The sequence below is a fragment of the Sinocyclocheilus rhinocerous genome, unplaced genomic scaffold (assembly GCF_001515625.1).
Source record: "Sinocyclocheilus rhinocerous isolate Xijiao unplaced genomic scaffold, SAMN03320098_v1.1 scaffold19, whole genome shotgun sequence".
NCBI lineage: Eukaryota > Metazoa > Chordata > Actinopteri > Cypriniformes > Cyprinidae > Sinocyclocheilus > Sinocyclocheilus rhinocerous.
The window spans coordinates 1,232,898-1,251,838 of NW_015638975.1; the positions used below are offsets into that span (position 1 = coordinate 1,232,898).

Below are 18,941 nucleotides of genomic sequence, written 5' to 3' on the forward strand. Positions count from 1 at the left end.
AAAATTCCATATCATGGTTTTAACTTTTATTTAAAAATGTCTCAATTAAAAATGGAAAATAAAATTGGGAAAATAAAAACATATTTGTGACCTTGGACCACAAAACCAGTCATAAGTAGCACGGGTATATTTGTAGCAATAGCTAACAATACAAGGTATGGGTCAAAATGATCGATATTTCTTTTATGCCAAAAATCATTAGGATATTAAATAAAGATCGTGTTCCATGAAGATATTTTGTACATTTCCTACCTTAAATATATCAAAACTTAATTTTTGATTAGTAATATGCATTGCTAAGGACTTCATTTGGACAGCTTTAATTAAAGGCGATTTTCTCAATATTTTGATTTTTTGCACCCTCAGATTCCAGATTTTCAAATAGTTGTATATCTCAGCCAAATATTGTCCTACAATAATAATATTGTCCATACATCAATGGAAAGCTTATTTATTTTGAAGTCTCAATTTAAAAAAATCGACCCTTATGACTGGTTTTGTGGTCAAAGGGTCACATTTGACGTCCTTGACCTCTTGCCATTTTTTGCAAAAGAAGAAAGTTCTTTCTAAGAGTCTCAGGGCTTGTTTTGTGCCCTAGTCATAATAAGTGGTCTATGAGTTTTCATACACACCTCTCACTCTCATCAGCAGCCTTCTCAGCCTCCTCCAGCTTCTGCAGAGCAGTGGCCAGACGCTCCTGAGCGCGATCCAACTCCTCCTCAACCAGCTGGATGCGTCTGTTCAGTGAAGCGACGTCGCCCTCAGCCTGCGCACAGACAACGAGTATTGAGCTCACCGCGCACTAATCTAGTCTAGTCTACATTAATAACAGATTTAAACAGCGCTTTCGTGAGAAAAAAAAGTCTAGAACTTATAACACTGTCGTTTTACATACTATGGTTTTAAAAGGGATACACGATATCTTGACAAATACCTCACAACATTCAAATGCTAGCGTCTACTAATTTTCTGGGCAACATTAAACCATTAAAGCAACGCGTTGTTTAAAGATGGGAGGACGTCACCTGTCAAAAAGCATCACCGCCCTCTCCATCCATTAAGCGCCAGTACACAATCAATTATTGCGAACTTTCTAACGACGAAAACGTTGTTTAAACATAATTTTAGAATGATTTTCTTGCCATTTTCCGCCTTTTGATGTAATCTGATGCGAAAACGCGCTGCAGTTGGCCTGCTAATGCACTTAAATCATTATCGTAAGCTCACAGATTGCCTGGCTGCGCGCTCGGCCTCGATGTAGTCTCTGTATTCTGCTCTCAGCATCGTCTGCTTGTTCTTGCAGTGACCTGGTTTTCTTTTTCACAGCGTCGAGATACGCCGTACCAGCAGCCATCACGAATCCTGTGGTTTGTTTGGATGGGGTATCACGGGGTGTTAACGGGGCTCCAGTAAAGAAAATAGCCCACCTTGATTCCCAGCCAGTGACTGGTAACGCTTTACCAAACACCGGAAGTCAATGGATTAAGGGCTAGGCTGTATTATAATTTTTAAACCACATGACCTGCTTATTGCCTAAATTAATTGCCTAAAGAAATGTCAATGAGTTTCCTGTGTTATCACTAGGATGAAAACTGTCTTAAATATTGAACAGTATTTTTAAAAATAATTAAATTTAATGAATTAGATTATCAAAACTGCACTGTTGTTAAATGCATTTTCATCTCTCCGCCTATTCGTTTCACTTTGTTGCTTTTACAGATTTTGCACTCGTTTGGGCACTGAATTCTGTGCAACCTGTTAACTGTGTCATTGTCTAGGCGTACAGCGCCATCTTGTGAAATGTTGCTGCAATACAGGTCGAGCACAATCCACTGGAAATCCATTGAGTTGGATAATTGTTTCAGAGTGAACCGAGTATTTTGGGCTTTATATCGAATGACACCCTCTCCCTCAATAGAAGCTTGAATTTCACAGAAACTGCAAAAACGAGGGGTCCTACAAGTATTTTAACATAGCTAAAAGCTTACAGCTTCAAATTAGTTTTGAAATATTAGAAAGTTGGTTACAAAGGTGCGCTAAATAAATGTTTATTCAGTAAACTCTATAGTGATTTGTTTTGAAGTCTTTGATAGTTGAAGGTTAGCTAACTTCGCTAGGGGCGCCAAAAAGCTATAGGGGTGCCAAGGCGATTCTATTGGAACTGCGGCCACAAAATTACTGACAGAAATTCCTTCAGAAGTTTCCTCCCTTAAAGTCAGGGAATACTTTTCAGTCTATAGGCTAATTATTAAAATAAAATCGTGTCAAAAATCTACATAATAGGCTGTTAATATTTTATCACATTGTATCAGGCTATAGCCTAAATAGGTGGTTTGTTATTTATTTATAGTCCTAGCTATTCACTAATATATGTTTTATTAGATAATATCATTGTTTGTATCGTTTATCAAACTAGCTTGATGGGTGATCGCTGGTCTTAGGTATCCAGCAAGGGTGAGGTGAAATTCTACACGGACCCCTATTAAGACACTTTTGGTGGGCAAACGATCCCCCAGATGCTTTCCTTATAAAGCGCACTGCTAAATTTAACCCGCCATTTGCATACACTCTCCTGCAACTGTACATTTGGCAGACTGTTTTCCCATCTGTGTCTTGGTATAGGCTATTCGTTTACCAGGTGGTGCAAATACATTTAAGAATGGCCGGTGTCATTTTAAAATACTTTTTTTTTGCAGTTCCCGATAAAGTTTAGTCGGTAAAAACAATGTCAGAAGTAGGCCTACTACGTGAAGGTAAAAATGAAATAGGCTAGTAAGTTGAACAGACTGTCTGTCTAGCAGGGATGGGCGCAGGTTGCGTGACATCAGACGGGAGACATCAGACGGGAGAGACCCTAAGTTTCCCTGAATGCTTACATCGGTAGCTTTCTTCTCAGCCAGCTCCAGTTTCTCCTGAGCATCCTTCAGGGCTTCAGAGTATTTGTCCAACTCATCCTCAGTTGCCTTCAGCTTCTTCTGCAGGGCGACCAGGTCATCCTCGAGCTACAGGAGGAACAGTATGTTAGAACCTAATACACATGGAGAGAGACAAGAACAGCTGCCCAGCTGCGTTTATAACTATGCATTATATGTGCAATTAACATAAGTAAACCATGCAGGCCTATAAAACAGATAGTCTACTGTAGCAGTGAGACATCTGATATGAAAAAAATATAAGGTAGAATTAGAAATAAAATATAAGATAGAATAGGAACAGAAAAGCTTATTAAAATGGGATTATGCCATAGGCTACAGCATAATTAGCTGTAAAAACAAAAGCAGCCTATGTAAAATCTGATTTATAAAGGTGCAAAAGAGCCACCCAGATGCAAGAGCGCCCGATCTATTTCCAACCTGCTTGCTTCTGTCCTCTGCTCCCTTCTTATCGGCCTCAGCTTGCTCTGCTCTGTCCAAGGCATTCTCCTTGTCGAGCTTGAGCATCTGCATCTTCTTCTTAATGGCATCCATGGCTGCGTTTGTGTATGGGTGGTCGCACCAAACACTGGACTGAGAGAGGCGATGAGCGTCTGTGCTGAACTGAACGCTGAGCTGGAGTGCGAGCTGGTCTCGCTGTAGCCTGTCAAATATGTGCCTTCACAGGAGCCTGAGAAGTTCCGCAAGACACCCAATACTTTTTTGGGAACGGCCCTTAGCGGTTCCTCCTGCGTCGCGTCTTTTTTTAAGGATCTGGACGGCGATTCGCTGCCCTCAGACATTTGACTATTGAAATGCCTATATATGGGATCTGAGGGCCAATACGTCTTACAAGGGGGCCGTGTTCCTATTTCTAACACCCTGAACCTGGAGAGAAAATGAGGGAAGAGGGGCAAAACTGTCCGGAAAGCAATTTGCACGTTGTCCAACTGATGCAAAACGCTGATAAGGCGAACCCCAACATATAATGTTTAGGCTGGCTAAATAAAAAGATGATTTTTTTCCCATCCATAAACTATTTAAAAAGAAAACTAAAAATCTTTACAGAGAGAGAAAAAAAATCGATTGATTTTATACAGCACACGAGGGGCTCATTAAAGTGATTATCTTATGGGAAGGCGTTACTATCTCTGGGTCAGTCTAGTAACAGAGAGGCATGTCAACGAGTCCCTCAGGCATTGTTCATAATCTGAAGAGCTTTAGATACGGTGGCTGTTGAACAGCAATCTTTCAGCACGCTTGCATTCATTGCCAAGCACCGTGCTGGCTTTAATCGGCCGCGGTAAAACCCCCCAAATCTCTTGGAATCACAACGACGTGTCGTGTGGCACAGCTACAGCTGTCAGCCATGCCGCGAAGATACAAGCCCCATGTAACGCCTCTGTTTGAGCTTTGCTACATCATTTAATACATTTTCACTTAGGAGTTAGGTTACTTAGGTTCAGATTTCTTATACTTGCAAGTTAGATCAGATAATGGTTTGCTTTATATTTGTTCTACAGTTTATAACAGGGGGTTTTGAATAAGAAGATCATAAGATACAGTCTTTCTACAAAGCTGAGGTGTTTGCCCTCAATATTAATTTCTTATACTCTCACATTCACACACCATGAACTTTCCTCCAGGAGGTTATTTTTACCCTTCCCCTCCTGAAGGAAGCACCTGCCACAGTCTCTTCTTAGCTGTTGTAAGACTTTCTACACACACAACTAACCTTAATCTTGAATCACACAACGGTGTTTTTATCATTGTCTATTACAAATGTAATGAACAATTGTATATGCATTTTTATTATAGTAATTCATTATAGTATGCATGGAATTAACATGGACACTTGACTTTCATGCTCCTGCTTTCATGGTCTAACATTAAGCGTTAGGAAAAAACATATGCACTTTGAATTGTTTCTCTATGACTAATTATTTATTATGCGTACTGCCTTGAGATTGATTATGATCACCTACACTCTTAATTTTAAAAAAATCCAACGGGGGGTTTTGCAGCAATGCTATAGAACCATTTTTCTGTGAACGGTTCTTAAAAGAACAATTTTCTTATTGTGTAGAACATTTTATTAATCTCAAGAAACTTTTCCCACTATAGAGAACCAGTTTCCATCAATGTTAAAGGTTCTTTGTGGAACCATATACCAATAAATACCCTTGATTTCTAAAAGTGTATTCTAGTTTCATTCTTTTCCTCACTGCTTTCTGCAGTTAGCCTTCCAGAATGATCAGACTAGCATGTTATATCCAGAGACATTCAAGCAGATGTGCAAAGTTTCCTCTTGTGGGAAACCTTTCAACAACTCACTTATGCCTGGCACCTCAACCTGTTAAATGCCTTTGATTCAACTTCAAGATTTTCTGAATGCTGCTGAATAGGCTATAGCTTTGATAGGACTATTCTGTATCATTTGAATACAGCAATTTGGAGCAATATAATTTGAATTAGTTTACAGAAATCTGCGACATTAAAATGTAGTACTAAAGGAAACTGGTAAAATTGATATGCTAGGTTATATTCTGTTTACTGAGATCCAAGATAAAAGTATGTGTGCTGGAGAGAGCAGAGCTGCTGTTATGGTGTAATAGAATTAAATAGCCATAAACTCCATTATGTTGGCAGAGTAAGTATTACACATATAACATATAACCATACACAATGTGTGTACTTCTCACCATCCTCTCCTCTCCCAAGGAAGTTATACAGGCTGTTTAATGCTTGAAACTTATGTTTGAAAACATCTACCGTCTGAGGAAATTTGGCAGTTCTACTTGCCAATCCAATTGCAACTCTAATTGTACCAACTGTGAATCTTTAAACATGCATATCTGCTATGACCATCTCCCCACAGGGGACTAAAATTAGCACCTCCTCGAGTATGTGATCCCACCCAATATAGCACCATACCCTCATGCTGACTAAGACATACCACCTCTGCCCTACCCCCATGCCAATGTCTTAAAGGAGCAGTCAGCCCGAACTTAATGCAGTACTGTCATATTGAGTTGATCTATAGTGGCAGATTACTCATCTCAGTTCACAATCGTAAAGAATAGCTCAAAATAACAGCAAAACTGCAGACAGAAACAGGAGACTGAGCACATGCTCTAAATGAGAGAGACTTTGTGTCAGTCACTATAACAAATCACTGAGATGTGCTTCTTTTAGATGTATGTAATGTAAATATCACAAAGCATATGTGGAAGAAGGGGAGATGGTAGATAAAAGGCAAAGTTGATTCTATTTGGCATCTTAAGAGATTTATAACCTTCTAAATGTAGACTGCATAAACTTACAGATGACGGTGTAGAACATTATTCCAAACTCAAGCTTGCAAACTTATTACTCCTGGCCTCAGAACTAATACTGAACTTGCGTATTTTATTTTCCTTTAAGTGAACTTAATTTTTAACAAATTTTAAATGATTTTTTAATAGCAGGCAGCTATAGTAACCACCTATTTTATAATAACACTTTTTACAACTTCACTACTAATTTTAATTATACTACACTTTCCAGTATGTTTCCCTATATCTATTTACATGTTGGAATGTGTTTAAAAAAATTAACTGTAGGAATTAAAAAAGTATCAACACTAATAATAATAATAATGCTATTAACAAAGTATTAATACATTATTATTATTGTACACGTTAACCACACATTCAAAATGATTAAAGAGGATAAAGAAAGTGACAGGTACCTGAGGCCCAATTGTTTTTGTAATATACAACTTTAATCAATGAAGGATTACAATTTTTTTGTGAGAGTTAATTCTCTAATATACCACGTACGAGGAAACATTAAAAATAAGAATTGAGAGTTAACTCTCTAACACTGTTCAGTGCACAACCAGCTTTATACCATACAGTTTCATTGCCAATTCACTTTCAGGTCAAAAGTGCAAGAAAAACATTCCATACGAACATCATGTGAAGAGAACTATACTTTGAAACCCTTTATTTTAAGTTAAAATTTTCTTCCATATAGGCAGAAGCTTTACATGTATAACTTCATTTACTGCAATGATCATACAGGCAGTCGTTCAAAGACACCCACAAATAAACAAAGTCAATTGGTTTTCTCAAAATGTGGAGTCACATTCAGGACTCTCAATATTTTAGACTTCTATAGTCATCTACACAATGCATGAGCTGGCAACATTGATCATTCTCCAACTCTGCCATTAAATGTAATGGAGCATGCACAAGAAATGCAGTACAAACGTGTGCTGTCTTAACATACAGTCGTACATTTGTATATAAGCCATATATATTTACAGCAACATGAAGCAGACAGACACTTTCTAGGCAGATCTAAAGGGGGAACTGCTTAAAGTGAGTTTCACAGGCCACTTTATGACAATGACTTGCTGTAGTAATTACCAACTCGTACCATTTCAACTCTGAGCATCAGAGCACAAAAGTAGTAACAGAGTAGTAGCAACTCAGCTTCCACACACACACACACACACACTCTCACTCTATGGTGAATGCAAGCCAGAATATAAACACCTGATCTTGTCTCCTACAGTCAGAGAACTGATATGTTCATTTGACAGTGATAAACTAAGGCACTGAAACTAAATGTACATAAAGCCAGAGACAGAAGAGTTGCTGTGGCAAAGCAATAAAGCACTGAGAACAGATTTCCAGGGTTGCATATGACCAAAATACAAGCATAAAAGTGACACACTAGAGCATAAGGCTAAAAATCAGAAAGTCATACCAGCATCAAATGGTTTAGAAACTTTAGATAAAGAAGACATAATGAAGAGAAAATAAAAGCAGCTACAAACAGCACTGTAAAATACTGCAGTGGCCAGTAATTTCAGTATGAGAAGAAAAGTCACTCAAAGTATGTCTGGCTCGACATAAAGTGAAGTGCAACTCATCCATTCAGCCATGTCCTACATCCTTGTGCCCAAAACAACAATAGGAGCGATTCTATTATAATTGAATATACATTCAGTATTTTGTTGTGGTATAACGTCAGTTCTAAGGGGTTAGAGATGGAATTTCCACAGATCTTCTGAGGTTAGTATGGCTTTCTGATTCTCCAGATTTAATACATCAATCATTACATCCAGTCATTACATTCTTATAAAGCGTATGGGCAGCAAGAAGAATTCATTGGAGATTATGCCTTTTAGACTCTTATTCGGAGTGGTTTTGTTTAACATTGCACATTTACTTTACATTTGTTTGTCTACATAAATATCTTTTATTTGTATACTCCGTGAACTTCGAAGCAATGAAAGCATAAAAAAATGTATCTCACCATTACAAATGTACAAATGTTAAACATTCAACTGGAGTCTCTAACAATCAGGTTTCTTTGCTTCTTGACTTTAAATGATGAAAGCATTAAAGTCTGCACCTTGTTTGAAACCCAATAAATGCTTTATTTTAATGACTGAGATCGAACAGAGTTCACTTATTTCTTCCTCAACACTCCAATCCCAAAAGTGTAATCCTGGCTGTTCTGAGCACACGGTAATGTGCTTCCAAAATCTTCATGCACACATTCACAAGTTCAGATTCATGCCAGAAATTCAAAGCTTCTTCATGAGGGTGTGGAGGAGGCATGAACACATTCACGGTTAAAGAGACAAGACGGTCGCTGTTTGAAATGTTCAAGAGTTTAAATATTAAAAAATTCACAATCCAGTCAACTGAATCAATAACCCTTCATCAATTCAGTATGTGTCGTATGGACTGCACTATAGAGAAATTCATCTGTGTCCTGAAGGCAAAAATCAAACGGTGGATTATTTGATCAAAGGGAAGCCAGCATTTCTGTTTAGTCCTCATCCTCTCTGAGTTCACTTGGCAGGAACTTGTACTGCTGTTGTCTGATCTGTGCCAGCTTCTTACGGGCCTCTTCCAGCTCCCTCTCCTTCCTCAACATCTCCTCCTGAGCAGCAATAATCTGGGCCAAACAGACAAAGCACAACACAAAAAAATATGAACTGAATAAAGCCAATATGGGAGAGTATAACCTTAAAATACAAAATGTTATTATAATTATTAGTCCCAGTCAAAACAATAATAATTAATTAATAAAAAATGTATTTTTGTTATATAGCACACATTTTGTTGTCTACATAAATTAAATGACATTTATTTATTTATTTATTATCCATCTATCTATTGATCTGTTGATAATGATAATAATAAGAAACAATAAGTATTATTATTGCTATTATTATTATTATTATATCATATAAGCAGCAATAAAAATGACCTGAAGATGCATTTTAGACTTATTCTGAGTATTTTTGTATTACACTGCATATTTACGCAGAGTTCATTGTCTATATAGATGTGACTCTGGACCACAAAACCAGTCATAAGTAGCAAGGGTATATTTGTAGCAATAGCTAAAAATACATTGTTATGAGTCAAAATTATCGATTTTTCTTTTATGCCAAAAATCATTAGGATATTAAGTTCCATGAAGATATTTAGTAAATTTCCTACCGTAAATATATTAAAACTTAATTTTTGATTAGTAATATGCATAGCTAAGAAATTCATTTGGACAGCTTTAAAAGCAATTTTATCATTATTTGGATTTTTTTGCACCCTCAGATTCCAGATTTTCAAATAGTTGTATCTTGACCAAATATTGTCCTATCATAACAAACCATACATCAATGGAAAGCTTATTTATTCAGCTTTGATCAGATGATATATAAATCTCAATATCGAAAAATGTACCCTTATGACTGGTTTTGTGGTCCAGGGTCACAAATATATTTATTACTATTAACAACAACAACAACAAAAATAAAATAATTATTTTAATAATAATATTATTTTAATAACCAATACAATTATTTATTATTCTTAACTAATTATTATTGAATTAACCATAGGCAGAATTCAGCCTGTAATCTTACCTGAGCAATTCCTCCAACAAACCTGGTCTTGACCACCACATTATGATCGTCTGCCTTGTTGAAAGCAGCTTTCTGGGCCGCTCGAACCAGACTGTCAGAGGCGCGTTTCACAGCATTGCCTGCAGCCTGCAGATAACACATAAGAAGTTCAAGAAATGTGCCTATGAAATTCATGTTCAATGAAGGCAGTAATGTAAGCCTAGGTTTATATGTGAACATGTACAGTGCAGTTACCATTTAAAATATCAGAATGGATTTAGTATTTTTCTTTATGTAACCGTATATACCTGTAGCCTCCTCATAGCCTCTGAATCCTGCTCAGCTTTAACCTTGCACGCCACCAGCAGCTGTGCAGTGGAAGCAGCCACTTGTTTGGCAGAAGAGATGAGCTTTTCTTCACTGGCATGACCTTGGACTGATGCATTCGCTGCCTCACAGAGGTTACTGGTGGCTGCGGCAACCATGCGTGCCTGTAGAAAGAAACAGAGAAGTCATAAAGGAATATAACATGATGACATTTTATCTGCACTTTTGAATCCTTAAGGACTTACAGCAGATATTAGCCCTTGGGACCACTGTCCATCATCCAAAGCATTAGCAGGGATGGCTCCCACCTTCAGAAAGGAAAAAAAGAAATGGCTGTTATTATTCTATAAAAACTGAGTAAATGGAAAAACTAAGGAAAAACGGTTGCTATAAATAATCATTTTACGGACTGATTAATAAACATTTTTTGCGGCTCATGCTATGTCTTCTTACCTTGCCCTGGGCTACGAGTTCTCGCTGAGCTGCTGAAGCCGATTTTACAAGAGCGCTGGTGGCTGCAGCGATAGATTTGGCTGCCTCAAGTATCTGCTCTTCAAAGTCTAAATTCTCATCAGCTTGCTGCAAACAAAAATATCATGAAAAATGTAGTTGTAACATCTTGAGGAGTTAATAAGAAATTGGCTCACTGTGTTAAGACTGTATATTAAAAAAAGGGCAAAATACAAAACAACTGGAGAATTATGGAATTTTTTTATCAAGAACTGATGGCAGCAATTTTGCAATCAGTAAATGTGTTACTATTGTATTGTCACTGTATGTGTTTGTCTTATACAGCAAAAATAATAAGATCAGCTCATATGTCTCAGTTTTACAGTTCTTTTTGAGTTGCTTAATGCAATCTTTGGGCCTCTACTACACACTACACCTAATCATAGCTGTGTTTAATTATTATATTTTATTGGCCAAGTATGCATACACACAAGGAATTTATCGTGGCATTTGGAATTCCTTCATACTATAAACACATGCAAACATATACATGTTTTATATTTATTATAAATTACAAATGCACATTATATATATATCATAATATATAATATTAATAAACATTAATACACTACTGGTAACATTTTATAAAGTTTTTTTTTAATGTTTTTGAAAGTCTCTTATGCTCACTAAGGCTGCATTTACAAGATCAAAAAAGACAGTAAAAACAGACATAATGTGAACTGTTTTCTATTGAGTTCCATTACATTTAAATGAAAATTAAAATCAAAATAAATTCTTAATGAATTCTGAAGGTTCAAGTGACACTGAGGACTGAAGTAATGGCTGCTGAAAATTCAGCTTATCCAACACAGGAATAAATTGTATATATTAAAATGCAGCTTTGGTGAGCATAAGAGACTTTTTTCAAAAACATTACAAAAATCGTAATTATTCTAAACCTTTGACCGCTAGCGTATATATACACATAACTGCAAATATTACAGAGCACTGCACAGTGCCCTTACAATCCATTAATTTAGTGTAGTCTTTAAAGAGTGTATTAAGCATGTACACTACCTTCGGTTTGGCTCTTGGTTTGAGCTGCTCAAGTTTCTTGGCTGCTGCTTCGATTGAGGCCGCAGCTCCCAATAACTCAGTTTCGGCGATCACAGTAGGATCCTCAGGGTCGACCCACTCAGTGCCTAAACACACAATACACGCACTTAACTAATGTTTGGCATGGCCTGGAATCAATACAGGGAGGCATGCTGCAATAACTGAATGTGTGTCAGGTGAATAAAAAATTTATGGTGTTTTTTAAAACAAAGCAAGCCAGAGAGTAATTAATTTAGTCACAGTGCTGAACACAAATGAAATACCACAAAACAAATGAACAAGACACAAATGTGGTTAAATAAGAAAATGTTCTAAATGAAGACCGGAAAGATGGAATTATTTTGTACTGGCACTTACGGTACCAAATACTATAGAATACCCAAGACGTGTCACTTAGTTTTGAATGGGGAACAATGCAACACTCAATATGGCTGCTCTATCGAACGAAGCCCCGCCTTTTCAGCAAAAGAGCCAATCGCTAATCGGTAAAGTCTGCAGCTGCCGTTAGAAGTCCTGGTTGCTATAGAAACAGTCATGCGCACTGGCTGATCTAGCCTGAAAAATAAGCTTTTTCAGCAGCTGTGCAGTGGAAGCAGCCACTTGTTTGGCAGAAGAGATGAGCTTTTCTTCACTGGCATGACCTTGGACTGATGCATTCGCTGCCTCACAGAGGTTACTGGTGGCTGCGGCAACCATGCGTGCCTGTAGAAAGAAACAGAGAAGTCATAAAGGAATATAACATGATGACATTTTATCTGCACTTTTGAATCCTTAAGGACTTACAGCAGATATTAGCCCTTGGGACCACTGTCCATCATCCAAAGCATTAGCAGGGATGGCTCCCACCTTCAGAAAGGAAAAAAAGAAATGGCTGTTATTATTCTATAAAAACTGAGTAAATGGAAAAACTAAGGAAAAACGGTTGCTATAAATAATCATTTTACGGACTGATTAATAAACATTTTTTGCGGCTCATGCTATGTCTTCTTACCTTGCCCTGGGCTACGAGTTCTCGCTGAGCTGCTGAAGCCGATTTTACAAGAGCGCTGGTGGCTGCAGCGATAGATTTGGCTGCCTCAAGTATCTGCTCTTCAAAGTCTAAATTCTCATCAGCTTGCTGCAAACAAAAATATCATGAAAAATGTAGTTGTAACATCTTGAGGAGTTAATAAGAAATTGGCTCACTGTGTTAAGACTGTATATTAAAAAAAGGGCAAAATACAAAACAACTGGAGAATTATGGAATTTTTTTATCAAGAACTGATGGCAGCAATTTTGCAATCAGTAAATGTGTTACTATTGTATTGTCACTGTATGTGTTTGTCTTATACAGCAAAAATAATAAGATCAGCTCATATGTCTCAGTTTTACAGTTCTTTTTGAGTTGCTTAATGCAATCTTTGGGCCTCTACTACACACTACACCTAATCATAGCTGTGTTTAATTATTATATTTTATTGGCCAAGTATGCATACACACAAGGAATTTATCGTGGCATTTGGAATTCCTTCATACTATAAACACATGCAAACATATACATGTTTTATATTTATTATAAATTACAAATGCACATTATATATATATCATAATATATAATATTAATAAACATTAATACACTACTGGTAACATTTTATAAAGTTTTTTTTTTATGTTTTTGAAAGTCTCTTATGCTCACTAAGGCTGCATTTACAAGATCAAAAAAGACAGTAAAAACAGACATAATGTGAACTGTTTTCTATTGAGTTCCATTACATTTAAATGAAAATGAAAATCAAAATAAATTCTTAATGAATTCTGAAGGTTCAAGTGACACTGAGGACTGAAGTAATGGCTGCTGAAAATTCAGCTTATCCAACACAGGAATAAATTGTATATATTAAAATGCAGCTTTGGTGAGCATAAGAGACTTTTTTCAAAAACATTACAAAAATCGTAATTATTCTAAACCTTTGACCGCTAGCGTATATATACACATAACTGCAAATATTACAGAGCACTGCACAGTGCCCTTACAATCCATTAATTTAGTGTAGTCTTTAAAGAGTGTATTAAGCATGTACACTACCTTCGGTTTGGCTCTTGGTTTGAGCTGCTCAAGTTTCTTGGCTGCTGCTTCGATTGAGGCCGCAGCTCCCAATAACTCAGTTTCGGCGATCACAGTAGGATCCTCAGGGTCGACCCACTCAGTGCCTAAACACACAATACACGCACTTAACTAATGTTTGGCATGGCCTGGAATCAATACAGGGAGGCATGCTGCAATAACTGAATGTGTGTCAGGTGAATAAAAAATTTATGGTGTTTTTTAAAACAAAGCAAGCCAGAGAGTAATTAATTTAGTCACAGTGCTGAACACAAATGAAATACCACAAAACAAATGAACAAGACACAAATGTGGTTAAATAAGAAAATGTTCTAAATGAAGACCGGAAAGATGGAATTATTTTGTACTGGCACTTACGGTACCAAATACTATAGAATACCCAAGACGTGTCACTTAGTTTTGAATGGGGAACAATGCAACACTCAATATGGCTGCTCTATCGAACGAAGCCCCGCCTTTTCAGCAAAAGAGCCAATCGCTAATCGGTAAAGTCTGCAGCTGCCGTTAGAAGTCCTGGTTGCTATAGAAACAGTCATGCGCACTGGCTGATCTAGCCTGAAAAATAAGCTTTTTTAACGCTAACTGAGCAAAATAAACAACATTTATGATACAGTTGTTGTCAGATTTCATTGGTGATTTCAAATATGAAATTTAATCGTAAGTTTGGCGAACAGTTTTGGAGAATTTGATGTTTCCCCATTCAAAGAGATAGGAGCTGCACTTGCATGCCCGAGAGGCATTTCAAAGATGGCCACCGAGTGACATGACTTGCCTTAAAGGGACTTTGACGGTACTCACCCTCATCTTAAGCGAGACAGGAAAAATAGGAAACTTTACTCAGCACAGTAAGTCCAAAGTATCCCCAAAGTACACAGAGTGAACATGTTTGTGTCTTAATGAAGGTGTGTGTTATAATATATCTCTTACCTTTCATTGCCTCAGCTGTTTGAATCAGTTCAGTGACGGCTGCAGCAACCTTTTTAGAAAACATTGCCAATTTCTGTTTCTGGTCACCTGTTGGCTTTTGTAAGACCTGAAATAAATATAAGCCATAAACAGTTCTGGTTAAGACCAATCCTGAACAAAAGCACCATCAAAGCACCATGCAGATTCATTGTGTGTGTAAATGACTGTGTTTGTACCTGTAGGACATGTTCTAGGAGCTCTATATATCCATTGGTACATTCAGTGCCATATAACAGAGCTCTGCTCCTGACCTCTTCACTCACTTCCTCATGATACGCCGCTTGCTGAGGGGCAGATATTAGAGTCCGTTATGTGCACCAAAAACACATTTGACAATCCAGCGATGATGAAGCATAGAGGGACACCGGCAGAAAACAAGTATATGCCACACCTTGCATGTGGTCAGCATATCGGCTATGACCTTGCGGCTGAGGTTTGCTGTGGAGATGACATCTTCCTGTCTGGCAGAATTTCCTGCTGCAACAGCTTTGGCGGTTGCTGTGGTGATGCCCTTCGTCATGCGAATGAACTCTTCGGGAGTGGTCAATTTCTCAGGCGCTTCTTTAGACTGAAACACCTGATGACGACACAATTGTTCATTTAAATGTTCAAATTAAGGTCAGTTTAAAGAATTGATGATTAACATGATAAAAAAATGATGCGTTTACACTCTTTTCTTGCGTTTTCAACTTACTGTGAGTTCCTGTTTGATGCACTCGATAGTGGCTTCCAGAGCTCTGGTTCCTCTTGAAGCCTCATCCTCCACTGCCTTCACCGTTTTCAGTAAGGATGTTACATTAGTTACCATAACCTGAACACACAGACGTAAGGCATACATTTACATTTCACATCTGAGAATACCACTCCCAGTGTCATCATTAGTTGAACTTTTACAGAAGAACATTTGATGGCAAAGTTCACTATTGCAAACATGTCTGCCTTTGGAAACCAGCAATTTATAGACAACAACTTAGTTTCTCCTATCTTCTCAATTTATAAAGACATATATTGTTTTCACTGACTGAAATAAAGCTGAAATAAAAATGAAATGAAATTATTAAATGAAAAACTCGGCAACTTAATTATTAAAACATTGTATATATGCACCAGTAACCTCTCTCTCTCTAGATATTTATATAAACAAAATGACTAACTTAAACTAAAATGAAAATGAAAACTGCAAATATAAAAATAAAAGCCAAAACAGCACATAAACAATACTAAAATAACACTGATCTAAGGTCAAACTGGTAAAACTAAAATTTTTTTGAATACTAAAAATTAATGAATCCAAACTCATGCAGAACTATACCATTAATAGAGCATGTAGTTCATTTTATCGCACAGTATTTGGGACTAAGTGTGCAATGGGAATGAAAGAAGCTGATGGAGAAGAAAACATTCATTTTCTTATTAATAATTAATCTGATTAATGGCACACACTGGAATGAGCTTCTCACCAGAACACTTTTACTCATATCTGAGTTAGGAGACATTTCCATCCGTGCAGCCAGATTTCTGAAGGACAACTGGGAGATTACAGTTTCAGAGACAAATTTATAACAGCTAATTGTCTAGATGGAGTATTTCTTACCAAGTTCTGTGCTCTTGAGGTATGAGAGAAAATGTGGAAAAGGGAGAATAATATTTATGTTGTGCAGAAGTGTTTTTGAGAGTTGTACCTTGGCCGCACTCTTGAGCTGGAACATGGAGGGGTCATCTGCAGCTTTTCCTGCTGCACACTTGGTGGCACTAATGAGCTCAGCTAAAGCTTTAGCAACATCCTTCACTGCGTTGATCAGCACCACCTACCAGGAGATGAATGACAACAACACATGTGCATTCCAGAGAGATGACCTCCGAGCGGCTGCTGGCAAATCCCTGTGTTTGACTTCTCATCTGTCCTCATCACTTTCTCCACGGCTCTCACCTGTGTTTCTGGGTCATCCGGGCCTATGCTGGCTGCTCCCAATTTCACCACATCTGTAAGTTGTGTGATAGTCTTGGCAGAAGACTGGGCGGCCTGGGCCAGCTTCTCTTGACTTGATGCTGCACCTGAAACAAGGTTCTTAGTGTCCTCCACCAGTGCTTTGGCTGTCTTCAGAATATTCTCCCTAAAAACATTTAAAGTCAATTGTAGCATTCTGGGGTCATATTTTTTAACTGTTAAATTGTATATTTGACAGCTTTCTCTGGTAACCAATCTCCTGTGCTGTTCCATGTTTCTTGTAACACTCCCTGGTCTCTTTTTTGATCTCAAATGATACAACAAATTAAGCATACAAATAAATGTAATATACCACTTCTCACTATTAACTAGTTAGCATGCCTATTATTAATATATTGGCTGTTTATTAGTACTTATAAAAGCACATATTCTGCATGACCTTATTCTACATCCCTAATCCTACCCAATACCTAAACATAACAACAACCTTATTAACTATTAATAAGTAGCAAATTAGGAGTTTGAGGCAAAAGTCATAGTTGATGGAATTGAGAGAATTTGATGAATTGAGAGAATTGGATCTTAAAATAAAGTGTGACCATAATTTTACCATAGTAATTTTTTTAAATTTGAGTTACTCCATAAAAGTTCCCCTTTTTTACATTTAAGCCCCTGTCCCCGAAGAACTCTCGGGACATCCCTGTTAGACACCTTGTTATAACTGCAAAAATAAACTCCAGGATAACACAAGACTACCCTGTTGGCTTTTGGCATTTTGCAATGACTGATAACGATGCACCGAAATTTCAGCCATCTAAAAATTTCAGATGAAAAAGAAGGAAATTCTAAAATGGGGAATAACAATAATAATAATAAAACAAAATAAAATAAATAAAAAAACTCAAAATTCAGATTCTTTTTTTGGCCCAATGTATCCCAAATGTTTGATTTTCGCCAATCATTTTTATTTCAGGGCTTCACCATTGACTGTAAATTAACCCCATTGCACTACATATGTACTGTAACCTCACTGTACCTGTGATCAGCGAAGGAGTCTGAATCGTTCTCAGCATTGAGTGTGCCAGCAGAAGCAAACATGATGGTGGTGTCCAGGTCAGCGATGATGCCTGATACAGCACTGGCAGCAGTGATACAGGCTTGAGTGCCCTTATTACCAGCTTGCAATGCCGAAAGCACCATAGACACCTACAGAAAACAAAATCACTGCTACTATATGCAGATATTGGCAACTGAACAGAAAACTCAATGAAATGCGAAAAGCATATAATTTGGTTTTGTGTTCTGCATTTTACTACCTTCTCTGTGACAGCACGTGCGCACTCAATAAGTTCTCTCTTTGTGAACGAGTCAGATGGACAGATCTGCAGCGCTCCAGCCTTCTGAACAAGCCCAATACAGCCGTGCCCCAGTTCCTGCACTCGTGTCTTTATCTGGAAGCTGATCTACAATCACCAACAAACACAAGGGTCAGTATGCGTGTGTGTGAAAGAGAAATACAGAGTGACCATGCATGTGTATGTCGGTCACCTCCTCTGGTTCAGCAGTAGCAGCAGCCAGACGTCCCTGAACTGCAAGCTGATTGTAGTCTGCAGTGACATGAGAGGCCAAACTGCCCAGATCCTCCGGAGCACTCACTGATTTAGTGATCTGAGGGTGAGAACGAAGGGATACAGTGATATTAGACACCAAAGACCATGTATAAATCTTTATGATATAAAGAAATATATGAAACATGTTAAGTGTAGAAAATGATGATTGCTTACCATCTCCTGTGCACTGACAGCAATAGCTTTGGAGTATCTCACCATGGTGGTCTGATATTCTACAAATGAACCTTCTGGTTCTGGTGAGGTACCTTCACCTAACTACAGAATGACAAGACCATTAAAATGTGTTACATGGCTGTTTATCATTTAAAACACTTAAAATGTCAATTATTTTCAATTGAATGGAATTCCAATGTGTATTAAGGCAGTATTAATGCAAAAGTATGTGGGTTATTACCTTGCCCATGGCATCAGCAATCGAATCCACCATGCCACTGACCATGCCAACCTCACTAGCAGCTTCATTCAGGGTCAGCAAGAGGTCATCAACAGCTTCCCTCATCAACTGTGCAGCTTCTGCTATGGCATCATGGGTATGAGCCGCCTGAAGACAAATGAGTTAATGAATTTGCTAAGAGAT

The 18,941-nt window shown here is 37.6% G+C and overlaps 1 protein-coding gene and 1 pseudogene across 1 annotated transcript in view; both read right to left on the bottom strand.

The window, feature by feature from the left end:
• tpma (alpha-tropomyosin) overlaps positions 1–3,615 on the bottom strand; it is a 7,217-nt gene extending 3,602 nt beyond the window's left edge. Inside the window, exons 1-3 of the mRNA XM_016565922.1 lie at positions 3,354–3,615; positions 2,877–3,002; positions 633–766 (exon numbers count right to left, since the gene is read on the bottom strand). Coding sequence (XP_016421408.1) covers positions 633–766; positions 2,877–3,002; positions 3,354–3,467 — 374 coding nt within the window. The 5' untranslated portion in view covers positions 3,468–3,615. The remainder of the gene's footprint in view (positions 1–632; positions 767–2,876; positions 3,003–3,353) is intronic.
• Positions 3,616–6,738: 3,123 nt separating this feature from the next.
• The window catches only part of LOC107750604 (talin-2-like), a 55,386-nt pseudogene continuing 43,183 nt past the window's right edge, over positions 6,739–18,941 (bottom strand).